This window comes from Vipera ursinii (genome assembly GCF_947247035.1).
Source record: "Vipera ursinii genome assembly, chromosome: 3".
In the NCBI taxonomy this organism is placed as follows: Eukaryota; Metazoa; Chordata; class Lepidosauria; order Squamata; family Viperidae; genus Vipera; species Vipera ursinii.
The window spans coordinates 63997888-64025542 of NC_139516.1; the positions used below are offsets into that span (position 1 = coordinate 63997888).

The 27655-nt window shown below is 37.2% G+C and overlaps 2 protein-coding genes across 5 annotated transcripts in view; one reads left to right on the forward strand and one right to left on the reverse strand.

Annotated features, from left to right (window-relative positions):
* The window catches only part of PCSK9 (proprotein convertase subtilisin/kexin type 9), a 43032-nt gene extending 36881 nt beyond the window's left edge, over positions 1 to 6151 (forward strand). The window contains exons 11-12 of the mRNA XM_083357679.1: positions 2186 to 2367; positions 4076 to 6151. Coding sequence (XP_083213805.1) covers positions 2186 to 2367; positions 4076 to 4276 — 383 coding nt within the window. The 3' untranslated portion in view covers positions 4277 to 6151. The remainder of the gene's footprint in view (positions 1 to 2185; positions 2368 to 4075) is intronic.
* A 378-nt stretch (positions 6152 to 6529) lies between these two features.
* USP24 (ubiquitin specific peptidase 24) overlaps positions 6530 to 27655 on the reverse strand; it is an 88483-nt gene continuing 67357 nt past the window's right edge. For 3 of the 4 annotated variants that reach the window (XM_083359755.1, XM_083359757.1, XM_083359754.1), the window contains 19 exons: positions 26888 to 27012; positions 26218 to 26359; positions 25351 to 25501; positions 22021 to 22116; positions 21284 to 21387; positions 21070 to 21183; positions 20670 to 20766; positions 19092 to 19208; positions 17652 to 17744; positions 16680 to 16782; positions 16405 to 16526; positions 16040 to 16153; positions 15122 to 15187; positions 14570 to 14636; positions 13557 to 13635; positions 12834 to 12909; positions 12511 to 12597; positions 11834 to 11944; positions 6530 to 9920 (listed from right to left, as the gene is read on the reverse strand). In XM_083359755.1, the coding sequence (XP_083215881.1) occupies positions 9858 to 9920; positions 11834 to 11944; positions 12511 to 12597; positions 12834 to 12909; positions 13557 to 13635; positions 14570 to 14636; positions 15122 to 15187; positions 16040 to 16153; positions 16405 to 16526; positions 16680 to 16782; positions 17652 to 17744; positions 19092 to 19208; positions 20670 to 20766; positions 21070 to 21183; positions 21284 to 21387; positions 22021 to 22116; positions 25351 to 25501; positions 26218 to 26359; positions 26888 to 27012 (1927 nt within the window). In that variant the 3' untranslated portion in view covers positions 6530 to 9857. Of the gene's footprint in view, positions 9921 to 11018; positions 11095 to 11833; positions 11945 to 12510; positions 12598 to 12833; positions 12910 to 13556; positions 13636 to 14569; positions 14637 to 15121; positions 15188 to 16039; positions 16154 to 16404; positions 16527 to 16679; positions 16783 to 17651; positions 17745 to 19091; positions 19209 to 20669; positions 20767 to 21069; positions 21184 to 21283; positions 21388 to 22020; positions 22117 to 25350; positions 25502 to 26217; positions 26360 to 26887; positions 27013 to 27655 lie in introns of all 4 variants that reach the window. The other variant, XM_083359756.1, reaches the window with a different exon arrangement.

Consider the following 27655-nt stretch of genomic DNA (forward strand, 5'->3'; position numbering starts at 1 on the left):
GTACAAAAAACAGAATCCTTAGCTAACAGTGATAGCCATGTATATAATTCAGTGATTTTTCGGCAGCAAGACTTTTGATAGGTCAGTATTGGAAGAAAGAGGAACTGCCGACCATAGAAGAGTGGACTTTAAAGGTCTCCGACCTGGCAGAGATGGCGAAGATTTCGGCTTATTTGAAAGATCACTCGCAAGAACGTTATATTATGGAATGGAGAAAATGGATTGAGTTTATCCAGAATAAGTATAGGGTCAAGAAGTTTCATGTAGCATTTGAATAAGTCTTCTTTCTTTTTTTTCTTTTTCTATTTTAGCTTTTCTATATATATTTACAGGGAGTGCAGAATTATTAGGCAAGTTGTATTTTTGAGGATTAATTTTATTATTGAACAACAACCATGTTCTCAATGAACCCAAAAAACTCATTAATATCAAAGCTGAATATTTTTGGAAGTAGTTTTTAGTTTGTTTTTAGTTATAGCTATTTTAGGGGGATATCTGTGTGTGCAGGTGACTATTACTGTGCATAATTATTAGGCAACTTAACAAAAAACAAATATATACCCATTTCAATTATTTATTTTTACCAGTGAAACCAATATAACATCTCAACATTCACAAATATACATTTCTGACATTCAAAAACATAACAAAAACAAATCAGTGACCAATATAGCCACCTTTCTTTGCAAGGACACTCAAAAGCCTGCCATCCATGGATTCTGTCAGTGTTTTGATCTGTTCACCATCAACATTGCGTGCAGCAGCAACCACAGCCTCCCAGACACTGTTCAGAGAGGTGTACTGTTTTCCCTCCTTGTAAATCTCACATTTGATGATGGACCACAGGTTCTCAATGGGGTTCAGATCAGGTGAACAAGGAGGCCATGTCATTAGATTTCCTTCTTTTATACCCTTTCTTGCCAGCCACGCTGTGGAGTACTTGGACGCGTGTGATGGAGCATTGTCCTGCATGAAAATCATGTTTTTCTTGAAGGATGCAGACTTCTTCCTGTACCACTGCTTGAAGAAGGTGTCTTCCAGAAACTGGCAGTAGGACTGGGAGTTGAGCTTGACTCCATCCTCAACCCGAAAAGGCCCCACAAGCTCATCTTTGATGATACCAGCCCAAACCAGTACTCCACCTCCACCTTGCTGGCGTCTGAGTCGGACTGGAGCTCTCTGCCCTTTACCAATCCAGCCACGGGCCCATCCATCTGGCCCATCAAGACTCACTCTCATTTCATCAGTCCATAAAACCTTAGAAAAATCAGTCTTGAGATATTTCTTGGCCCAGTCTTGACGTTTCAGCTTGTGTGTCTTGTTCAGTGGTGGTCGTCTTTCAGCCTTTCTTACCTTGGCCATGTCTCTGAGTATTGCACACCTTGTGCTTTTGGGCACTCCAGTGATGTTGCAGCTCTGAAATATGGCCAAACTGGTGGCAAGTGGCATCTTGGCAGCTGCACGCTTGACTTTTCTCAGTTCATGGGCAGTTATTTTGCGCCTTGGTTTCTCCACACGCTTCTTGCGACCCTGTTGACTATTTTGAATGAAACGCTTGATTGTTCGATGATCACGCTTCAGAAGCTTTGCAATTTTAAGAGTGCTGCATCCCTCTGCAAGATATCTCACTATTTTTGACTTTTCTGAGCCTGTCAAGTCCTTCTTTTGACCCATTTTGCCAAAGGAAAGGAAGTTGCCTAATAATTATGCACACCTGATACAGGGTGTTGATGTCATTAGACCACACCCCTTCTCATTACAGAGATGCACATCACCTAATATGCTTAATTGGTAGTAGGCTTTCGAGCCTATACAGCTTGGAGTAAGACAACATGCATAAAGAGGATGATGTGGTCAAAATACTCATTTGCCTAATAATTCTGCACTCCCTGTAATACTACTAAGGTTTGTTTTATCCTATATAAGCTAGAGAGTGATGGATTTTAGAGTTTATGGTTTTTAGTATATGGTTGTTTATGATTGTTTTTTTTTATATATATACCTTGTATTTAGCTCTGGGAAGTGGGGGGGGAGGGGGGAGGGGGGAGAGGGAGGGGGGAGGGAGAGGGGAGGGGGAGGGGGGATTGTTAAAGATAAACTGTATGTTAAAACTTTTCAATAAAAAAAATAATTCAGTGATTTTTATTTTTTTTACAAAATGCCCTAATATGATCTACACTGGCAGGCTGCAGCACTCATTCTCTGGCTGGAGATCTCAGTGGCGGCATCAATGCTGTACACCGGGCAGACAGTAGGTGGGCCCACTGTGTAAGCCAAGGAGAAGCAACGGTGCATGCTTTCTGCTGCCATGCACCCAGCCTTGAGTGCAAAGTTCAGGGACATCCTCCCCTGGAGTACTCAACAAAGGTATGTATATATCATTCTTGATGGCATCTGGTAACTTGCTTCCTAAGAAGTGCAAGCTCTGATGAATTGGAAGATGAAAATGATTCTGTGCCATCCCTTGCACGGCCACTGTAGCAGCCAGGGAAAGGCCGTTAGAGATTGTCTGTTCACACAATGCAGTTTGCCTATTTACTGACTTGCTCTTTTCTTGTTTTGCACAAGACATTGTTCCATAAATTAATCAAATGGGCTGGTCTTCTGTAAAATGCGAGCTTCTAGCAACCAAAATAAAAACTAATCAAAATTAGCATTAATTAAAGTTAACACTTGTGTACATGGAGTTTCTTGTTCTTTACCTGACCTGGTTGTGTGTTTTACGGATTTAGTCACAGATAGTCCGACAAGGATTTACTTTGAAGATCTGCTATAAAAAGAGGTTCTACAGAGAAAGAACAAGAGAACTAGTGCCTCATTCATGTTCAGTACTGTAGGAAGTAATCTTTCTAATAGCTATAGCACAGTTGTGTTTCAGTCAACTGTTACTTCTTCTGAAAATTTTCTATGAAAAAAAATGTTTACTTTTAAATTAGAAAGGTCAGCTTCTCTGCAGCATTTTGCAGAGCTTCATTAGCAGAAGAGAGAAGATATGTCTATGCTTCAGAAGCTCAGAGTAGTAATTTTCAAAAGGAAAAGGAATCAACACAGGAAGAAAAGCCGATTACACAAACTAAGGGCAGGAAACCTCCTTTTCATATATTATATTTCTCATGATCTTTGATCACTGGACATGCTGGCTAGTGTTGCTAGAGTTGAATTTTAGGAGGATTGGGAGAACCTATACTATTTTGGAAACTTTTTTACTGCTAGATAACCTGTGTCCTGTTGGGTCATAATTTCAGATATATTTCCTTCCCAGATTTCTCAATGCGTTCAACAATGGGATCTAATGTGCTTTGAAAATTTCTTTAAAAAATCAGGGAGATATTCAAAGATGTATCTGCTTGAAAGGAGCATAAACATCAGTTGACCACAGGAAACGTTTTATGACATGTTGTACTAGGTCAGGCATGTCAAACTGCTGGCCCGTATGCATCACAACGAAACCGCGCCCTTCCCATTGCCGGTAATGGGGAAAAAGTCACGATACGTCACGCGATGTCGCGAGTTTGACATGCCTGTACTAGGTCATAAAATGCTTTTATTTTCGTGTCATAAAATGCTTTATAAAATTTGCCACATTTCAATTCCATGGGAGTCACGGGTCCTGAATTTTGGATAGATTCTGTAAGTTAGCCCATTTGAGGTACTTTGAAAATGTTTTGCCCTGTGATTGCCGAGTTAAAGATTACAGACACGAGAATTTTTTTTTTAAAAAATCCCATTTATATCCCGCCCTTCTCCGAAGACTCAGGGCGGCTTACAATCTAAAGCACAAATCGATGTGCTTAGCAATAGCCTTCATTCTATGTATATGCCTGCTTATTAGGGCTTTCGGCCCCTCCCAAGTGGCATTTTTACAAAGTCAGCTTATTGCCCCCAACAATCTGGGTCCTCATTTTACCTACCTCGGAAGGATGGAAGGCTGAGTCAACCTTGAGCCTGGTGGGACTCGAATCTGCACTAATTGCAGGCAGCTGGTGTTACTTAAGGAGGCATTAGCCCACTGCTCCACCAAGGCTCGCTCTCGCAGTATTGTTGATTAAAAATAACCTCAATTCCTTTTTCTCAGGTGATGGAGACCTGTGAGGATGGCTGGACTCTAACCGGATGTAATGCCCAGTCACATAGCTCCAATACTCTTGGGGCATATTCAGTGGACAACACGTGCATTGTAATCAGCCGTCCAGGAAGCAAAGGAGCAACCGCAGTTGCCATCTGCTGCAGAAAGAGGGTCTTACAGGATGAGAAACAAAGTTCCAGTAACAAGTGACAATTCTACCTTTTCCCCTCCCCAGCTGTCCAAAGGACCCACAATTTTTGACAATTGCCATATAAGGCCACACTGGTAAACACAGTAGTCCCTAAAGCAGGACTCCAATACAGCTTGGGGTGGCTTGTGATAGCACAACTATTTCAGATGCTGCAGCTGTGCAAAACATCATCCCTCTAGCAACGTTCCCATCGTTAACATCGAGAAATGGGTGTCTTTGTTGTCTCAATAATATCAGTTAAGCTGCATTTGTAAAAATATCTTTGATAATTAGCTGCATACATGATTCTTCACCAACTTTTTATTTGCAATCAGTGACTTCCAGGCTTTTTAGAATTTCTATTTTGTCAACCATCCACTAGTAGTTCAATGCATTATGTTGATAGCATAGAATTATGCTGGGGGTGGGGGGGGGTGGGGCAGAGCAGGCAGAAGGATGAAGAAGGTAGCTATTTCTGTGTAATTCTTTAACTTGGTCACCTTTCATTGGTTGAATTATAACTAGAAACTTCTGTGTATATATTAGTGATGCTTAAAAATGGAGAAAGTGAAAGTATTAAAACTTTAAATCTGCTCAGGATAGCAGATTAATTTCAGAGCATACCAATTATCATTATATCCTTTTTTGAATATTTTTATATAGTAAGTTGTAATATTTTGCAGCAAGCATCGACAAACCATGGGCTGTATTTAACCCTTACTTCTAGAGGCCCTGTGCAATTAACAGAGTATCCTTTGTAGTTAACTGTTTAATACTTTTGAAGGAAACAGGCATACCTGGGAGATATTGTGGGTTCGGTTCCAGATCAGCGAATATTACAATAAAGTGAGTCACACTATTTTGGGGGGGCAGGCATGTGTGTTTGCTGAGTGCTTGTAAAAGTTATGTTTGCATTCTACTATAGTCTTATCAAATGTGTAAAATAGCACTATATCTAAAAAACAAGGTTCTTTATTATTAATGAGCAAATGCTGTTGGAAAATGGTGCCAACAGATTTGTTCAACGCAGGGTTGCCATAAGCTTTCGATTTGTTAAAAAAATGCTTTTATATGCAAAGTTGAATAAAGCAAAGCACAATAAAATAAGATATAGCAGTATTCAAATACAAATTGATAAGAATTGGGAAATGTTTCTCCTGCCTATGCTCACTTCTTGTGATTCTATGGTAGTTGCAACTCTCAACCTGAAACAGTGTTGGTCATTTAGGATCTAGTTTGTACTATTTTGTCATCATTCTCTAGTGTCAAAATAAATAGGATTATATCCTATTGTATGGGTGGCAAACTCACCACGTCATGTGAAGTGTCGCGAAGTTTCACAACTTTTTTTTGCATTGCCGGACCTGGGGTGGACATGGCCTCTGTATGATGCAATCGGCTGGCAGCCTGGCAGTTTAACACTCCTGCCCTATTGTATCCTTAAACTAACTTTTAAGAAGCAGAAGTTTCTCCTCTTTTATTTCACTTTGTTAGTTTCTGTAACCATGAATGGAAGAAGCTCTGCAAAAATCAGAGCAGTTTTCTCTAAGGAGGCTGGATCAGTGTGGATAACTACTAACCCCCTAGATATCGCTGAAGCATAACTCAGCCCCATCTTCCTATGATAAGGATTTTTATTCTGAAAAATACTGGGAACTGTAGCTGAAAAAAAGTTATCATTGGGCTCCACTGGACCAATGAAGAATAGTTTTATACAAGCAAACCTGAAGCTTTTAAAAAGCACTGAAGACTTAGGGACTTCTGCATGAGTGGCCTTGGTTTACATGAAACCAAGTAAACACTGGGTAACTCGCACCAAACAGTATAGTTTTCTAATAAAGTGTTTAGTAGAAACCATTTAAATTGGTTTTTTCAAAGCAAGCTATTAATTTCATGTAAAACTCTTTCCCACTTAACAAATGTTTAATTGCCTATATAATTGAATTTAATCATGTGTATGCTCAATTTCTGGGTAAAAATATTTTTAACTAAGGGACCATATTATACATGTTTCCTTAAATATTAAGCTTAGTTCAAAGTAAATGTGTATCGGATTGCAGCCTAAGTTGCATTTCTGTTTTAGAAAAGACAAAAAGAATATCGAGTCATGAATAAACTGCATGCAATTCTTTGTATGTTATTTTGAAGTTAATACTCAAATTTATTATCTACTGCAATTGCTTGAATTTCTTTGTGCTGTAGATTTTACATTTTTATCTGAATCTATTTATTCTGTTTTATATAACATTTTATAAAGCAATTTCTTTTTGAAATAAAGTTTCATACAATTTTAATGTGGCTGCATTTATGAAACTGTACTTAAAACCCTCCTCTGCATTTTTCTACAATTATATTTAAGGAAAGAGGAACACGAAAAAAATTAATTTTTATCACATCTTATTTTTTCATTAGAGATTCAAGCTCATAAGCGATACCATTGTAAAAGGTGTGGGAGAACAAAATACTTTAGGAGGTATAACATTACCAGATTATATAGAAGATAGGTATGAAAAATATCCTTAATACCCTCAAACCTCTTTTGTATAAAATACTGATATTGTTCTGGTGGTGCAGTGGTTAGAATGCAGTATTGCAGGCTAACTCTGCCCACAGCCAGGAGTTTGATCCTGATGGGCTCAAGGTTGATTCAGCCTTCCATCCTTCCGAGGTTGATAAAACGAGGATCCGGATAGTTGGGGGCAATAGGTTGACATTGGTAAACTGCTCAGAGAATGCTTTCACTATGGGAAGGGTATATAAGTCTTAAGTACTATTGCTATTGCCCTATTATATTTCACATTTCTTCTAGGTAGGAGAAGACAGAACATTAATGTAATCTTCCTACTAGGATCCCAAACTATTTTTCATCTGGTTAGGAAGGCAAAAAACAAACAAACAAACAAAAACAAACAAACTTGGAGCAGGCCAGCCTTATGCTAATACAGGACAAAGTAAGATTCAGAGAATAACTTTCTCATAATTCCATTTTTGAGTGGTGATTTTGAATTCTCAAATTCTCCAACATCCAATTCTAATTGAACAGGAGCTAGATAAATGAACCAGCCAAACCAGCAGCTGTTTTTGTTTTCTTTTAATGATCCTGTAATCCCTTCCGTCAGGGTGGAGTTGGGATGACTGAATGGAGCTGAGCGTTTACTGGCCAAATGTCCTTCCTGACACCTAGGTGGAGTTCACAGCAGATATTTTGTCTTGGTGCCCAGAGAGAGAAAAATTGGCTATTACCTAGGATCAAACTCACAGCCTCCCAATTGTGAGGTGAGAGAGCTTTACCTCTAGGCCACCACACCTCTCTGTTTTTTAAGTTAATAATCAGGAATCTTTTTCTTTTTTTGGTGAGAGGGATAGACTTTATTCCATTGACCAGGATTTTTTTCCTCAGGGAAACTGCCTCTCCCTTCCATTTTTCACTCCCTTGCGAACTAGTTAACACAACTGTACACAATAAGAAGATGCAACGGAATTGTAATTGCCCCAATGCTAGAGAACATTATGTATAAAATGCATTTTTCATCCAAAAGGACTGGCAGTAAAAGAGACTGCAACATAAAATGTGTGACAATTTGCACGGCAAATGTTTCTTTAAAAAAAAAAAGTCTTCAGCCAATTGAAGTGACACCAGCTGGAAGACAAATAATTGACCAAATATTATATTTGAAACCATAACCATTAACTCTACAAGTTGGGAGTGAAGCAGAAAACAGTTTGCAATGGTTTTAGAAAGTATAGCAGTGAAACAGATCATCTTGTGATTCTGAAAAAATGCCCTGCTTCAATTTGGGATAAGACCCCCTTTTCCATAGGAAACAATGCAAATTTAAATGATTTTGGACCGATGCCTTTCTCTTCAAATCAGCTCTATAACTTACTTTCATTTACATTAAATGGAAGATAGGGTGACACAGTCAGGATGGGATAGGAACAACATTTATTCTAAATTTTAAAACATTGTATTAAAATGTTTGAAGGCTTAATAAAATATCTGAGTTCTGCTAACTTCATTGAAAGTATTATCTTCAGAGAAGACATTCAACTGAAGCGTCATTGTTAACAGTATTTCTCTGACTCACCCGTATGGCAGAGAATTTCAACTGGAAGATGTGCAGCTATTTCCAGCAACAGTGAAATGACCTGTTATATTCACAACTAGTGCACAACAGTGAAGTAATTTGTGTGCCAGTTCAGTTTTTGTAACAGTAATAAAAGAAAAAAAAAGAGGCACTTTTTGGCTGCTTGTGCCTTTGACTTGGCAAATCGTCCAGGCACTCTGAGCATTTTCCCCCCAGTTCATGTGCACGGTATATTGTATAAATTAAGGCAAAATTCTTGAACAAAAGCAAAAGGAAAAGCAAATGATGAAAAAGTGGGGGGGGGGAACGGATTCAAAATTGGTGTGGAAAAGTGTTGGGAGTAATTTAAGAGATTATTTAACTGCATTTCATGTGGTAAACAAAAACATATTAAGTTCAATTTGTTTCCAGTTTTGAAAGAATTACACTTGTATTTCAAGTGCTGCCTAGCTAAGCAAAACAGCTTGCAATCCTTTGCCTGTGTTAATTTTTTTTAAAGAATTGAAACATCCCTACTTTATTCCAGTAATCGTATAAAGCCAATTTCTACTTTTTCAATTTAACAGTATAAGCAAATGATTGCAGATCACATAATTAACACAACGGTTTATTCAATATGTCTCCAAGTAGTAGAAGGATGATTTAAGGAGGCAAACAGCAATAAAATTCTGTCTTAAAGTGCTTTTTTTTTGTTAAACTTACTCATCATTTTCTAAAAAGTTCTACTGATGCCTTAATTGTATTCTTGGAATAAACAAAGCTCTTTTATTGCTCTTACCCTTTCAAGCACACAGCATCAGGAAAAAGGTTACCAATTCCAGACTAACTTGTACCAAAACCATTCCATAAGGAATAATCATCCTTACATAAAAGGGCTCTCTTAAAAACAACCCTTTATGTAAAGCACTATACAAATTACCTAGAGACATATTAAATACAAAAGTCCTTGTGTAAATGTATTCTTAACTAATATTTTACAATGCCAAGTGTAAATCACACATTTTATTTTACATAATTTTGAATATTCCTATTCAATATTTTCAAACAAACAAACAAAAAAGATTAAAAATTTGCCATTCATATGTAAAGGCAATCTGATTTTTCTTCCGTATAAAACCCAAGTCTTTTTTCCCCCTTTTTTCTTTTGTTTTGCAGCATCACAGAAAAGCAAAAGTTTTACATTCACTCATTAAATGTTCACATAAAAGTTTCAATAACTTGATAATTGTTCTTAAATGGGTGGAATCTTGACGGGGTTTTGTTTTGTTTTACTCATGCCTAAACTAGCATCTTTATAAGAATCAGAGCAGATGCCGGGAGACTTTCATAGCCTAATGCTGGAACTTCTCTGAAGAATACTTTTAACTCATTACAAAGTACCTATTGATCTTTTGAGAGCATTTACTTTCTTTTCCTCTAAAAGTGAAAACAAAAGGATTCCAGCCATATCACAAAGGCGCTGGGTATTCTCCCACTTCAGAGGAGCTTTTCTCCTTCAGCTTGCAGCCACCAATTAAGTATCCACATCTTCAAGGTCACTTCTAGGTTCGCCAATCATCATAGGAGATACTGAGCCCTTTTAAAAACACAAAAGAATTAGAAAGGTTAGGCTTTTTTATTTAAACTGTACAACTAGTTACTGCTGGAAGGTATTATAAGGGGTTTTTCAGGAGCAGCCCTTATGCATCATTTAGCAACTGCCTTTGGGAAACCAGAAATTAACCCTATAATTTTTCCACGAAAGGAGCAGCATGGACTGAATGAGAAATATAGATAGCCCTCAGTTAATAACTGCCCTGATTAGCAACTGTTCAAACTTATGACAGCACAATGGTTGTGGCGTCCCGGTGGTCATGGGATAGCAATTTGGGCACTAGGCGACTGGCGTGCCTTTGCAATGGACAGTGTTCTACAGTCACATGATCACCATTTGCAACTTTCACAGCCACCTTCGGACAGGCAAAGTGAAAAGAGGAACTGGCAGGAAGTCTTAAGCTGCCGTTATTGTGATCACCACGGGTAATTTGTGGGTAATGACCAAAGTGGAATTGATGTAAATCAGGGGTCATATGAAGTATCACTGAATGATCTTGACACATAGCAACAGGATTGCTGGTTTCAACTGCAGTTGTTAAATGAGGACTACTTGTATTAGGCTAGGATGACACACCATGATTAGGAGCACTAAAAGGGAAGCATGTACGGAATTTGCTATATTACAAAAGCAATGTCCCTCAACATATGGCCCCTAAACCAACTTATGGAAGACAAAATCTGTCAATGGCTCCATGTCATTATGACCTTAGAACATGCCTAGAATCAGAGATAACTCTCTTTTAATACCGGTTGGGGGTGAAAATGAGCAGGAGATTGCAGAGATAAAAAAAGGCTTCCTGTCAGCCACTCTGGGTAGAGAATCCATGTTGTCAGATGTAGTTTAATGAACTAATTGAGATCGCTATTGATAAGAGCTTTTATTAGAATATTTTAAAATTTGAAATGTTAATTTCATCTAAGGAAATACTTCCAAAACTGACTACATCAAAGGTTAGTTTAGAAATAAATACAATATAAATTAGATCAGCACTACCATGAACTATCAGGACAGATGGAATATAAATACAGTGCAATGGGATAATATAATCTTGCTATGACTATATTGTGACATTTTTACCTGCTACGTAATGTTTGAATATTGCCCATGTTCGCCATTTCCTTTAGCGCTGGCCTGCCACTGAAGGCAATAGGGCCTTAAAAACAAAGCACATCACGTAAGCTATTATTAGGACTAGGTGAAGCTTCAGATGGATGAATTAATTCAGAGCTTGATTTCAATTATCCCTTCAAACAGAATCTTTGCATTCACTGAAGGTATTACACTGAATCAAAATCCTTGGAACGGCTTTAGAGAAATCTGAGAATCATTAAACGTTCTGATTGACACCCTGTATTGTATTAGTATCTATTTAGTTCATTTGGAGGGAAGGAAACTGAAATTTGTTTTGCTTCTCCTTTTGGCTTTTGCATAGTCCTCTTTTGTTTTCCTGAATTCGTGGGGTTTTATCCTATTATTGCAGCTTGGGTCTGATGGACTTAAGAGTTCTTCAGTCTTTCAGTCTTTCCATTTCTCCCTCCACTTCTACTGATCATTGTTTTTGTTTCTGGCCAGAGACCGTCCCTGTCTTGTGTTGGTTGAGGTGGCTAAGTCTTTTTTTATGAAGTGGATAAGCAGATCTTTGCTTAGTATTATGACTGTTGTATACTGTATATGTAAACCCTTTCTATTATAGTATATTATAGATGCAATAGTGATAATATACACACTTCTCAGTCACAGCACCTAATACACAATCCCTACAAGAGGCTAATTTTTAAAACTTAGGAGTAAGGTATTCCCCATGTCTATAGGTTCTTTGCTAGACGGTTGACAGGCTGTTTGATTTTTGTCAAGCATATACGTCACGGACTAAACAAAATCATCCCACGCACCTGTTGTAGATGTCTGCCTCCATTCTCATTGGCCGGACTGGTCTCGGATCCATTACTGCTTCCTGATTGATCTTTTTCATTCAGCAAGGCTGTGGCATATGCCAGTGTGTCCTAAAGGAAGAGTGTGAGAACTAAAAGCTAAGCTAATGTGTTTAGATGCAATTGGAAGTCACTGGGAAAAAAAGATATATAGTAGTAGGAAATGAATTCAAGCTATATACTGATCTTTCCTTTCAACCCAAAAATTAATGAAAAATATTCCACTTATAATATTCCCACATAGTAGCCTTAATATCTATGTATCACTGTACATATTCAGACAATGCTTTAGAGTGCATGCTTTAAAAGCAATAAGAAGAGCAATCTTCTGAGTCTCCCCATCTCAAGAGACAGACAAAAGTTGGATTCCCATTAAAGATGCAGCTGCTTTAAAATACTCTAGTCTAAGCTTTAAAAGTACTTTAAAGTACTAAAGTACTTATCTCCCCATCTTCTGAAACTGCTCCTCCAAATTATTTTCTAAGCATGCAATAATATAATTAGTATGCTAAATTCTATAAAGAACAAAAAAGCTTAGCAAAATCCTTTTGGTTCATCTGGGTGTTTAAAAAAAGCAACTGCCATTTTTAAAGTAAAAGGAACAAAAATGCAATAAATTTACAACCAGTTTTACTGACCTGTGCAGATATTGTGCGCTGAAAGGTTTTGGCAGTTGAGGTTTCATTGGATATATTACTTTGTGGAGCCCAATAATGTTCAGACATCTAGAAAAATGTGAAAACGTGAAAGCACTAATTAATGAAAATCAAACAGCAAATTGTTACTGGATTGGATTTCAAAAGGAAATCAGTTCTAAAATGAAAAATTCTCTGCTCCTTCTTCCTCACTATTGACCCACTGAAGAAACTTCTGAACCACGAGGAAGAGGATTTATTGAGATTAAATAACACTGAATTACATTGTACCTGTATATATTTGTTTTTGTAATAATAAATATTACCTTTATTTGAAGCCACTGAACAGCCCAACTCCAATGATGAGAATTCTCCTTAAAATAATCTTTAGCAGCAGGGCATCTTTAAGAGAGAAGAGAAATTATGAAAATTATGTATCTGAGATATAAAAGGATTAGGTTCTCTCTTCTTTTTAAATTATTCCAATTTACAAGAGGTTCCCTTTCAGGTCACATAGAAATAATTTTTGGTATTTACTATGTGAATTCTGACTTTGCTGCCAAATCAAAGCAAGGAGGATAAAATATTTTGAAAGGATATTAGCAATAGTTGTAGCTTCACATTAATACATGGCTATTTACAAGCCTATGTTTTAGTAAAGGTGTCCTCTGTGGGCCTTTTTCTGTTGAGATTTACAGAGTGTTTCTTCATGCTGGTTTTTTTTCCCCATCCCAAGGCTTTCCTATGACAATATTTCCCCCCAATTCTTTTTAATGGCTTGTTAATATTGCTCCTTTCACCAATATTTCTGTACGTTGGCTAGTCAGTAGTACTTACTCTGGCAATGCTAATATTTCACTACCTAGATTACAGAGAATGGGAGTGAAGTGCTACTCCCATTGTTTTCTATAGCTACAACACTCCAGCCTTTGCATCTGGCTTTGAGTTTGATACAAAAGATATTTAAAATGTCATCCACATCCTAGTTTATTAAGAGTGTATAACCTGGCAGTCAATAGCATCGTTTTTCACTTTTACTACATACTTACTTTTGAGCAAGTGTGACTAAGAATTTGACACACTGATAGCAACGACTACTGTCCACGTGGTTACTGTGATGCATCAGGGCTGTTAACAGAGGGTATGAAAACAAAAATAATTTCTAAAAGGAGTCACTATCTTGAGCAAATAGATTATATACACAGTCTCAATGCTCATGTGTCAAGAACAGTTTACAGCTCTTTTAAACCTTCCATTTTATTTCAACTTATCTTTGCACATTCACAGTTAAACTCCATTTCAAGGTGCATTAATTGATGTAGATCATGACATTAGCTATGATTTTACATTTAGATATCATGCCAAACCAAGCTGCTTTTTAATCAGCTTGCCAATGTCTGAATTTAGGCTATGGCTCATTATTTTTTATTCACAAAGGAATTCTTTTTAAAGATTAATATACAGCAAAATAAATTTTAGCAAATAAACTGCAGATATTTTAAATCTGTAACATAGCCTGAATTTATAATCTTTTATTTCTCCGATATCATGTACTTAAGTTGCAGTAATCCAAATGCCAAAAAATACTGTATATGAATCAAGTTGCTATCATGAGAGAAATAGCACTTTAGGAGTTTATTTACATTATGTATAAATCATACTTATATGGTTGCTCATCTCACACAACATTCTTGAATTATATATTTTATTTATAAATTCTTTTTCTGATTACTTCTAAAGAAATTCTTCTATGTATATAGAGACTTTCAAAACTTTTCTTTATTTCAAAGTGATTTCCCAAGTAATTAAAACATCAGGAGTCTGGTGTACTTTTTCCCAACTAACAAATGTTATTAAAATTTTATAAATGAATTAGAAAAGCTGCTGCCAGTCTCCTGATTTTTATCCATCTCAAAGAATAAAATGGCTTTCTTCTTACAATGTCTGCAGCTAGAAGCACCAGTATAACTAAAGTCTCTTGGTATTTAAAAATACTGTATCTTTTTGGGATTCATTGCACTTTTCTCTGGAACACAGTTACTAATTCTATGCAGTTACTAACCCAGCAATCCATTTTCAGTCTCAAATGCAAATTTGACCCTCTCTATTTGTAAAGGATCTTCAATAATCTGTGAAACAACAGAGAAGGTTAGGCTAAGCTACACTGAATCTAAAACCAACAACAGTTCAAGTCTACTTAAAAGAGATATGATTAACTAAGAAAGTTTATCACACTTAATCAGTTACACTGAGGCTTGTGGTGCACAGCTTCTACTGAAAGCAATTAGAATAGAACAGATATTTTTTGGCTTAAGCAGAATGCTGTGTCAAGCCAGATAATAAAAAATAGGCAAAATTTTAACATAATTCATGGCTACATATCTACCAAAGTATAATTTACGTCACTAAAATATATGGTATTTATAAATTAGGTCCTATAAGTAGAGACATTGACTTAATTTGGGGGGGATTTTTATGTATATTTTAAAGTGCTGAGAATAAAGTTAAAGGTTTTAGTACTAAGTTCAATAGCATACCCATTCAGTACTGTTTCTAAGAACAACAGGGGCAAGCTTGACATGAGGGAGACTTCACTTTTTATCTTATTACTTACCAATATCTCATGTAAGAGATGGAAAATATTCTTCAGCTCATGAGGTGGAGCTGTCTCTAGTTGATTCTGCAAGCGAAAAATATAAATACAGGCAAGCAGAATGTACACAGTCAAACTATTTATTTGCATTTTAGAAACAGTCATTGTAAAAGATTCATAGATATTTTTGTTCTCTCAGAAAGTAATGCTATACATTTCAATAAGACTTTACACCTCATTCCGAGAGAATTTTTCAAGTTGTGGAATTTTTTTTCTGAAAAGCATTTGTCTGGGATACTAAAGAATACATAGCAAGAGTAGTTTGTGTAAAAATGGAAATTTTGAGAAAAAAAATATTTTCAAGCATACAAGCTATGGATATATACTGTAAATTGGTGGACTACATGGGGAAGAAGAGTAAGAAATCATGACATTTCGTAACTCCTTAAAGTAAACAGCACTGAAAACTAAAGTGTGTATCAGTCCTTAGATTCAGAAGGAATAAGCAGTTGCCAACACAATGGAAACTAAAATTTAAAAACTAGAGCCTTGGTGGAGCAGTGGGCTAATGCCTCCTTAAGTAACACCAGCTGCCTGCAATTAGTGCAGGTTCGCATCCCACCAGGCTCAAGGTTGACTCAGCCTTCCATCCTTCCGAGGTAGGTAAAATGAGGACCCAGATTGTTGGGGGCAATTAAGCTGACTTTGTAATAATGCCGCTTGGGGTGTGTGTGTGAAAGCCCTAATAAGCAGGCATATACATAGAATGAAGGCTACTGCTAAGTTTGTAAGCCGCCCTGAGTCTTCGGAGAAGGGCGGGATATAAATGGAATTAAAAAAAAATCTACAGCAGGATGCATATTCTTAAATCAGTGCCTCAGGAGCTGGGTGTCAATTCCAGAACAATTCATGTCTTGAAAATTTATTACAAAAACGTACCTTGATGAAATGCAACATGGTAAGGGAAAAGTGCTCATTGCAAAAGCAGCAGTAGACCACCATCTCAATAAGGGTCGACAGTGATCCAGTTAGCTCTCTTAAAGCATGCATCACCTTTGAAAGAAGAGCAGAGGATTATCATTATTATTATTATTTTAAAAAAAATCAGTAGATAGTACAACTTGGCAAGCATTTCATTCCATACTTATTTGGTATCTCTTCACAATTTGGGATGCAGTATTGTAGTTGTAATAACATCATTTCTAAACAATGTTGTGAGACTGGTTTTTAGACCAACTTGATTAAAGCTTTCATTTAGCATTATATTTAACCCATCATAAAATAAATGTAAAATAGATGTTTACCTCCATTAAATAAGGCTTCCCTTCAGATAGGAACATCAAAGCTTCTACTTCTTCATGAAGGGCCAGGAGTGGCCCTGAAGTAGTAATGCTAAGGGGCGAATGCAGAGCAAACAAACCAGGAGCTGTAAAAGAAGTACAAATATAAAACTACACTTGGTCCTGAGAAACACTGACGATAAATAATAATTTAAAAATGGTCAGGGGTGGCAAACATACTGCAGCTATAACACATGGTCATCTAGCTAGGATCATCAAGAAAAACTGGGAAGACTTACCCACATTCCTCTGTGAGGAGACATCCGAATGCAAGACAAACAGTGCCACAGTATTATGGAGAAAGCCAAATTCCCGGGCTTGTGCTGAACTCCATCTGCGGTTCTGTTTTGTTAAGAATATACCAAGCATCGTATAAGCACTAATAGCTCCTTTACTATATCTTTTCATTCATAAAGGCATATTATCAAAGACTGGTTCAGCCAGGCTGAATGGCAAGAGTGTGCTTTCAGAGTGATTTGGCGACTCTGAGGGATGAAAAAAAGCTACCACAGCCTAAATAAGTAGCAGTTGTTCTCTATTCAAGATGAGCATAAGCTACATCATCCTGAAACTCCAAGTAGTTCCAAGAGAATGGGCAGGCTGAAAGGCAGACAGATTAGACCAGGGGGAGGCAACCTCGGCTCTTTTATGACTCAAGGACTTCAACTCCCAGAATTCCTGAGTCAGCATAGCTGACTCAGGACTTCTGGGAGTTGAAGTCCATGAGTCATAAAAGAGCCGAGGTTGCCTCCCCCTGGATTAGACTTTCTAGCATAGCCAGTTTCCAAGCTATGTATTCCCTTAAATTGTCAATACCATTCACAGGTATAAAGGGTACTTCAAGAAGTAGACATTCAGAATCACTCAAATTTAACTGTGCTGAATCACATTTATCTGACAGTCCCATAACTGGCAGTTAGAGGTAATTTAGGCTAAACAGCTCTCACATACTTTCCTAGTTAGGGGCTACTTTTGAATGAACAGAAGCTGTAATTGCAGGGAACGTTGCCATTCTTGGGGGAAAACAATATTATTACAGTTCTTGCAGTCTTCCTGCATTCAAAAGGAGCAGGGATTGTAGCAAAGCCTACAGAGTGAATGGGTCTTCTCAAAGTCCCAACCAATTAGATTTACTGCTAAATCTAATGTAGTTTTACTAGACTAAAACGCACGCTCTCTCAGAGACTGAAATGTTATCTCTATGTTCTTACCTGGTTATTCTGCCGGTTGGGACCAAGAAGGAAACAGATCATATGACTCAAGGCACTATGCCTGAGGAGGAGGTCACAGGCTCTGATACCCTGCTGTAAAAAGACAGGAGAAAGAGGGTTATATTCTAGAAAGCAAAGAGAGACCACACAAAAAGAAAGGTTAAACATTATTTATCATTGATCAAGCATCTACTGCAAAATGCTTCTTAAAACCTATTTCATTACATTTAACTATGTTGATCTGTTGACTTTGAATGGTTATGTGATACCAAACTACCTTTGAATTTTTACTTTGCTTTTTTCCTTTGGTTTCCCCCCCCCATTAGGTCAATAATAAGAGATCATTGCGATTGATCTTCAAGAACTGAAACATAACAACTAAGAGGTAATTATAATATAGTACCTATAACTAAAATCTACTTATTACACTGTTCTGTGAACTACTGTGCAAAGAATAGCAAAGGGTGGCATTTGAAGCAGCATGAGGTTAATGCCTGTAAATCTTCAAACTACTTTAAATTCTTAGGCTCAAAAAAAAAACCTGCTTCCTTTCCAATATCAACTGGAACTGGTCCTGGAGAAAGGAGGAAAACCATTGTAACATGATACCTCCCATTCCAACCCCTTGAGCCATCCCAAAATAACATCATGATTGATGGTACAGAATGTCTCAGAAAGATCAGGGAGGGCCAGGATGGATGTTCTAACCCCTAGCCCATCAGAAGTCATCAACAAGCACAGCGAATGTTGCCTCAGTACCATATTTAGGCCTGAATCCTGACTGAAAAGGCTCAGATGATCCACTTCTGCAGGATCCAATCTGGGTCAGTCACCGGGACCAAAGGTTTAGTCTTCCGAGCTTTCGGACTCTTGCTGGAGCCCCCATCCTCAGGGAACTTAAAAGCTTGGGAAATGGGCCCCTCCTCAGTCAATAGTAGTGCAGCAAAGCCAACAACTTAATAGCCAGCCATCAGCACCCTAATCAACATCTAAAAAGCCACACACAACAGGCACCGTATAAATAGCACACACAGAATAGCCCAAAGCACACAATCCGCTAGAGAGAAGTTCTCTGAGGATGGGCTTCAGAACAATTCTGAAAGCTCGGAAGACTAAAAACCTTTGGTCCCGGTGACTGACCCAGGTTGGATCCTGCAACATTATCCTGGGACACGTACATTCACCTTCCTTTGTGATAATCCACTTCTCCCAGAGCCTTCTGGCGCTTTCTCAAAAACCTTCCCTAGGAGAACTTTGAATTTCAGTTTACTTTTCTTACGGTATAGGCAAGTAGATATGATCACTTTGTATACGGTAGAGAACTTCCACTTGGCAAAGGACAGCTCCCCCCCCCATGTGATACTGGAAACTTTTTGTACAATAGCTTCATTCTTTCATCTAATTACAACAATCTGAAAAGTAGAATAGTTTTTCCTTTACCTTTTGTACAAAATTGTTGAACAAGAAGAAATACTGGGCACAATTTTTACAGTTTTCAGGGACATCTTTGTCCAATAGACTCAGCAACACTTCTATTAGTTGATGCAAGCTTTTTAGCTGTCAAAGAAGTAGAAGTAAGAAGGGCTTTATTTGAAATTATCAATTTAATAATTTAATAATTCAGGTTTACAATGAATATAAAAAAACACCTGAAAGCAAAAAAAAAATCCCCCCCCCCAAAAAAGCTTGCAACAAAACCTGACACTTTCTTTAGAGTCTTAGAAATCAGACAGCTTCAGAACAAAAGGACTGGTCATATGTAGGTTTCAATATACAGAAAGTGTAGAATAACCTGAATGAACGAACCCTTATTGTCAAAGTACAACCATGTATACATTGAGATTGGCTGAGCCTCGGTTCTGAGCAATGATGGAGTAGTTAAATAAATCACTCAGTAGAAAGTCTAAACAAACTTGACATAATTTGGTCACAAAAAGTTTCATATTTTATACCTGCATATTTTTTTAATCCAAAAAAATATAAATTTAATACTAAAATTGATATTGAGAGTCCAGCAAAAAAAAAAAAGGAACATCCAGTAATGCAGGGCAAACAAGCAGGTTTGGTGGTTGGGACATTCTCAGAAGGGTCCCTCTTGCAGATGCTGCTGCTTGAAGAAGGAGAATAAATAATCTTTCAGTTAGCCAGGGCATAAACCAGCTAACACTTTTAGGATTAATTTCAAGACCTTAAAATGTGCTTGGTAAGCGAATAAATGTAAAAGCCTCATTCTCTGGCCTCTGGCTCCTGGAGCCTGACTAAACCTTGAGCATTCTCTATCTACGCCTCTTCTCCGCGAGCTGCATTGGCTTCCAGTTGCCCTCCGTGTGAGATTCAAGGTGCTGGTGATGACCTATAAAGCCCTAAATGGCATGGTCACGGATTATCTTAGGGAGCACCTGCTGCCAGCATCAACTTCCCATCGTCCTGTGTGCTCCCATAGGGAGAGCCTCCTTAGGGTGCCGCCGGTTAGGGAGTGCCGGCAGGTGATCCCCAGAGGGAGGGCGTTCTCTGTGGGCGCGCCTGCCCTATGGAATGATCTGCCTGTGGAACTCCGGACCGCCCCCGACCTTCGTTCGTTTCGCTGGGACCTGAAAATCTGGTTCTTTGATCTATCTGGCCTGGACTGAGGGGTTTTAAGTTTTTAAACTTTGTTTTAATTTGTTGGGCTATTAATTAATTCATTGTAATTCTATTTCTATTTCAACTTTTATATTGTCTTTTAAATTTTGCCCTGTAAACCGCCCTGAGTCCTTCAGGAATAGCGAGGTATATAAAACTAATTAATTAATTAAATAAATAAATAAATCATAACCCTGCAGCCTGAAAGACCTGAAACAAGTTTTAAAAAGAATTGTAACAGGTGTTTTCATAAAAAAAATCTACTGAGTTTAAACATTACATTCATAGCAATTAGAAATTATATGGTTCTTGTTAACTAATTTCAGGTGAGAAAATGACAGAAATCAATAATATGCAATGAATGATAGAGCAGTATGTTATTTGTACATTACTGACCTTTTCTTGATGAAACAAGGCACTGTCTAAGGTTTTTTCAAGAATTGTGGCTACAGCAACTCTCACTTCTCTTACACTGCATTCCAGCAGAAACGTTCTGAAAAATACCCCGTCATTGAGAAGTGAGTTCTTTCATGCTCTAATTTAAATCATCATTGCTTTTTTTTCCTACTGGGAAACCTAATATTCACATGCCTTTGAGATTAGAGAGACTAGATAAGATACTGCCTCTTGAGGTATCTACAAACCACGGGCTTATTATGGGCTTGCTGATATCTCTGCACATAGTAAGGGATATTTTTCTCATAGCTATATAAATAAGAGCTATGTAAGCAGGGGAAGACTTGAACTGGAAAGAAGGATACGATATCATGGAATCTTATCAAACAGATTGACTTACTTAATAAGTTCTCGTCCTTCAGCTTCAACTAAATATTCAACTAACCACTGACAAGCATCAACACTTTTAGAAACTAAAGCATCAATGGTTGCAATCCATTCTTCTGTATCAGTCCTTAAAGGAAGCAAACAGAGGAATATTGGTATGACCAGAAAAGAATGAGTACCGGTATATGTGCATTCTTCAGAAAAAGAACTTTTAAATAAAAGGTCACCTGAGTTTTTTCTTTGTTCGCAGGTAAGTTTGGAACAGAAATTGGACTGCTAGTTGTAAGCTCACTCTTGCCATAGATGGATAATAGGTATGTTTCAACTTTGTCTAGACAGAGAGACATTAGGTTATATAAGACTGCATTTCAGTTAGATTTCTTAAACACAATTCTTAGAACTATAAGTTGTAAACGCCAGTTTTAACAAGAAAGTGTAAAATGAAAAAGTTTCTACCACTTGGGGAAATAAATGACCTCCAAGCCAACCTCTTTCTCCCCATAACCAGTGACTGAAGCTATTCACTACTAAACAATACTTCCACTCTCTCAATTCTCGCACTGGTTCAGAAAAATACGATATTAAATAGTATTGCTCCTGTCATGTGGCCACACCTGAATCCAGATTAAATAAATATCTAGATAATCAATTTCTTCTAACATGCTCAACAGTTGATCCCTTCCATTCTCTCAACAAACATCCCTACAAAAAGAAAGATTTAAAACTGGGTAATAATTATACAGAATAACTTGATCCATGCAGGATCTCTTTGAAGCCTGTTGGCACAACCCGTCCAACATATTGATAACGATCTGGTAATCATAGATCTCCAGACCTTTGAAGGAGCTTGAACTATGCTAAGATAATTCTAGAGGCTAGCCCTGTCCACCTTTTGTGTGTTCACAGGCTAGTATATCTGATGTTGCATGGAGTTAATAACTGAAATATTAAATTCACTACTCACGACATTTAATGAAGCTAATGACAGAACAAAACTAAAATAGTCACTGCAGTAGACATCCCTGTTCTTCATAAATTTCAGGTTTTCATCTCTCACCATCTGAAAAACAATGTGTTCTTGTAATAATCAGTATCAAGAAAATGTTTAAAAATATGATACTATAAGCCAGACATGTCAAACACAAGGCCCAGGGGCCAGATCCGGCCCGCGAAGTGGTTTCATGCGGCCCGCGAAGCCATCCTGGAAACAGTGAGGGAATGGCCCCCACTGCCTTGGCCCTGGCCCAGAGACCCTCCTTCTGCCAGAGACCCCCCCCAGATCTGTCCCACTCCTGCCCAGGCCCCCATAGGCACCCTTGATGCGAACGATGTAGAGCTGGCCATGCCCACCCAGTAGGCCATACGCACTCTAGCCACGCCCACCCAGTAGGCCACGCCCACCCAGGCCACGCCCACCTGGCCCCCTGAGGGCAACTGCAATGCTGATGCGGCCCTCAATGAAATTGAGTTTGACACCCCTGCTATAAGCAATAAAAGGGAGTACAGGGTATTCAGACGCTATATATACATATATTAGAAATCTCACTAAAATCTCATTAGAGATTTTATTAATTAAAATTCGAGAGTCCTCTATGATAAAGGGAATTAAAATAAAACAGAATGATTATAGACTGAGAGCTTTTGCTGATGACTTGGTTGTGACAGTATCCCAACCGTTACAGTCGGTTATAGACTTGATGGAAATTATAACTCAGTATGGTAAGGTTTCTGGGTTCAAGGTGAATAGTAATAAGACTAAGATATTATCCAAGAACTTATCTATGAGTGAAAGGGATATGTTATCTAAATTAACAGGTTTTGAAATAGTGAAGAAGGTTAAATATCTAGGAGTATATATTGCAGCCTCAAATGTAAAATTGTATAAGAATAATTATGAAACACTATGGTTGAAGGTACAAAGGGACTTAAATAATTGGAAAAAATTACAATTATCATTACTGGGAAGAATTGCAGTTGTTAAAATGAATGTTCTACCAAAGTTTCTCTTTTTGTTTCAAATGATACCTATATTGAAAAAGGATGCCAACCTTGATCAATGGCAGAAGGGTATTAACAAATTTATCTGGGCGGGGAAAAAACCAAGAGTTAAATTTAAGATTTTACAAGATGCCAGGGAAAGAGGGGGACTCAAGGCACCGAATTTGAAATTGTACTATGATGCGGTTGCCTTGACCTGGATTAGTGATTGGCTTAATTTAACTAACAAGAGAATACTTCATCTTGAGTGATGGGATTTGGTATATGGATGGCATGCATATTTGCTTTACGATAAGAAGGTGGACAGGGCTTTTAAATCCCATATTCTTAGAAGTGCTTTATTGTGTGTCTGGAAAAAGTATTGTTATAAGTTAAATTATAAAATACCGATTTGGGGAATTCCTGGACACGCGATAGAGGGCGTATCTATGGGAGTGAGTATGGATATGGTTTCTTATAAGGAATTACTTAGATTGCAAGGGAATGATTGGCAACTTAAACCATTAGAGGAGTTAAGACAAGAAAACATAAGTTACTCTTGGTTTCAATATACCCAATTGAAAGCTAGGTGGAAGTCAGATCAAAAGGTTGGCATCACAATTACAGATCAAAATTTAGTAAAGCAAATTAGAGATTTAAATTGTGCACATATAAAGAGGATATATAATGCTTTAATTGAATTGGATTCGGAAACGGAACTGGTTAAAGACTGCATGATAAAGTGGGCACAAAATATTCAGGAACCAATTTCGTTGGACACCTGGGAGATAATTTGGGTCAGAAATGTTAAATTTACTCAGGCTCAAAATTTAAGAGAAAATTTTTATAAAATGTTTTATAGATGGCATCTGGATCCCAAGAAGTTGTCCAACATGTATCCTAATTTACAGTCTAAATGTTGGAGGTGTGGTAGTTTAGAAGCTACCTATTTTCACATATGGTGGACTTGTAGAAATATAAAAGCTTTTTGGATTAAAATTTGGTGGAACATTCAAAAGATTTTTAAGAGAAAGATAAAGTTTTCTCCGCAATTGTTTCTATTGGGTATTGTTGTAGATTGTGATGTTAAAGAAACTAACTTGATGTTGAAGATGATAACAGCAGCACGGTTACTGGTGGGACAATATTGGAAGAAGGATAGTTTGCCCACTATAGAAGAATGGGTGTTTAAAGTTTCGAATCTTGCAGAAATGTCTAAGATTTCTGCTTATTTGAAAGATCATTCACAGGAAAGATATATTTCAGTTTGGAGGAGATGGATAAATTATATTCAGAACAAATATGGGACTAAAAAGTTCCATTTAGTTTATGAGTAGATTTTAGTGGGATATTGTTATTGGCACGTTGTTTGTAGTTATATTAAAGGGGAGTTAAAGCACATTATGAATTTGGTTAATTGTATATTATGCATAATTTTTATTTAGAATATGATTGTTGTAACTATAATCCTGTATTTAGCTCTGGGAAGTGGGTGGGGGAAGTGGGTGGGTTTGGGGTGGGAGGGATTTGGGGATATATTGTAAAATTTTGTTTTTGTAAAACTCTTTAATAAAAAAAAATAAATCTCACTAAAAAAAACCCCACTTTATTATTTTATTGTGCTTCACACATGCCTAAAAAGCATACCATTTCCTTTCACAATAAGCTGGGTTATGCAAGGTGCTAAAAAGGAATAATAATAAATCTATGTCTTCCTTCTTTTATCATATGCATTCACACTAACTTTTGTCCTATGTGTTCATACTTCTGACATATATTTTAGCCTTTCATTCCTAATTAAACTAGATCTTCACTTTCCTGCATGTAATTCTTTGGTTTCACTGCATGTTTTCCAAGGGCAGAAAGTTAGAGAGGTATCATAAATGCTGTTGGCACAAACAAGATTTTGTTTAGACTAAATAAAGTTTCTGATCTTAACTATTCTTTCAATTTTACTTCAGATACTCTTTATGGGTCATTCTCCTTGCCTTCTTTTTCTTTCTCATGAACACAAGATTCTTGTTTTGTCAAATGCTTGGTATGGTAAATGCTTGGGACTGCTAAAGGATTGTAGCAATATTATTTATAAATAGGCATGGATTCTTCAAACAGCAGCTTAAAGTATGTGCTTTACATTAAGTTGATACAAGGAAACAAAGTCAATTTTTGATAATTAGCAAAATGTAAATTTCTAATATTATTTGTTGGTTGTTTCAGAACTGAAACTACTATATAAAGAAATACTGATTATATATTTATACTTCAGCAAATGACCATGAAAATCTAACTTTTTAACAATGCTGTAATTATGGCTTACCTGATATATTCGAACTGGAATCTTCTCCACAAATAAGCCTTTTTTTTCTCCCTTTTTAACCAATTTGGTCAAAATGGACAGACGATCACTACTAGGTCTGTGGGGACGTGGAGATGATTGGGGTGAAATATCTGGAGAAGATGGGGCAGACCTGAAAAAAATGATATTACAAACATTAATTGTCCATCAGTTTCTATACCTCAAGTTTAGTGTACATCCTGCATTGTACATTTGATTTCACAGCTTGTATAGGTAAATATGAACTATATTCTGTCATTATTCATGTATTAAATACTTATCTATTATACAACAATCCTCCATATCAGAGAAACTCTCACCTCTTTGCAAATTTCTTAAATGAATGCGTGAGGTCTATCTCTCCATAAATAAAACTGGTGATTTATTTGAGGTTAGTATAGGACAAGAAATACGTATTTTAAAAGGATAGAGATCTAAAGCAATGGATAAAAACACAGATTCACTAATGTGGTCAACCACATTTACAGCTGTGGCAAAAACTGTTAATATAACTAAGTATCATGCTGGGAATCACTAGCTGGCAGGAAGCCATCTGTCAAATTAAAATAGTGCGCGCGTGCACGCGCGCACACACACACACACACACAAACACGCATACACTTTTCTCTTCTTTTCTTCAGTATCTATTTTCAAATTTCTCTTGGCTTTTCCCAAGCTCTAAACATGTTGCAACTTGTCCTAGGATTATGTATAGTCAGACACAGGCTCAAGGATACCCTTCTAAATAGGTTTTGTTCTAGGACAGGATAACCTTAATTTTGGAAAGTCAGAAGTACTGAAATTTTGTAGATGAATCAAAGGCTGGATTTTAAAGAGAAGAAAGCTTACAAGGAGAGATCCTCAGCTTCTTGACGCACAACACTGACTCGACTTTTCTTTGGCAAGACTGGGGAGTTCTGTTCAGAGACCCGTTGATAGAAGAGCATGTAGGCATTCCAGTAGCGACGGCGAACATCAGGATACGGGTTTGCTGAAGAAGAAAGAAAGGAGCGAAGGAAGGAAATATTCTGATTGGGAAACCTGATTCCGATAGTAAGAGTACACCTTAAGTACATTTTCATAAAGTAGTTTATGATAGTAATTAAAATGGCTGTAGTAAAAGCACTCGAATAGTTGTGTGTCTCATCTGAAAGGGACTAAACAGAAATTTGTCCTCCCCAGTTTATTCCTGAAGTCCCATTAATCTTGGCACAACCAATGCTATTAACTTACTTACTAAGATTTCTAGGGGAAAAACACCAAGGTGAGTAATTTTACGTTGCTCAGCTAGCTATACAGTTTATTCCATTTTTGACTCCGAACCATCTGTTATTTATTAGTGCTTATTTTTATGTTATCTATTCCACAAAATTAATTAGTAGCCTAATTAAAATATATGTAAGTCACATTTGTGAGTTTCAAGATTTGATTAAAGTTTTTTTCAAATGATGTTCCTAACAAGATTAAGATATGCTAAAAACACTTGTAAGAGATAATGAAAATGTAGGCTTATACTTACATTGATCATAAACCTTTGGTCTATACTCTCCTCCAAAACATTCATACTCCAAAGTTTCATCATTAAGTTCAAATTCTTCAACAACAGTGTCATTAAATTTATACCATTTTCCTTTCGCACTTCCCCTGTGGTTACAGGAAAAAACAAACAAACCCAGACTACATTCATTTTTGAACATTGTGTTTTAAATGTTTCAGGTGATACCTTAAAATATAACTATAGCACAACTTATATCTTAAATGCTATTTTTTTTTACTTTCCAGTCCCATTCACTCCTTCATCCCCAATCAACATTCATCAGATTTATTAAGTCTTTGGAAATTTTGAAGATTAATTTTATTATTTGTTGCATTTCTGGGGTTTCTGGAAATCTAGGGGTTTCTCCGAGTCTGTCAATAACCCTTTTCTATATCTATGTTGGCAAATAGATGGGGAAGAAATGGAGGTAGTGACAGGTTTTATTTCCCTGGGCTCCAAAATCACTGCAGATGGGGACTGTAGCCAAGAAATTAAAAGACACTTGCTCCTCAGGAGGAAAGCCATGGGAAAACTAGACAGCACACTAAAAAGCAGAGACATCACCCTGTCAACAGAAGTGCGTATAGTCAAGGCTATGGTCTTCCCAGTTGCAATGTATGGCAGTGAAAGCTGGACCATAAGAAAGGCTGAGCGCCAAAGAATTGAGGCCTTTGAACTACGGTGTTGGAGAAGACTCCTGCGAGTCCCTTGGACTGCAAGGCGATCAAACCGGTCAGTCCTAGAGGAGAT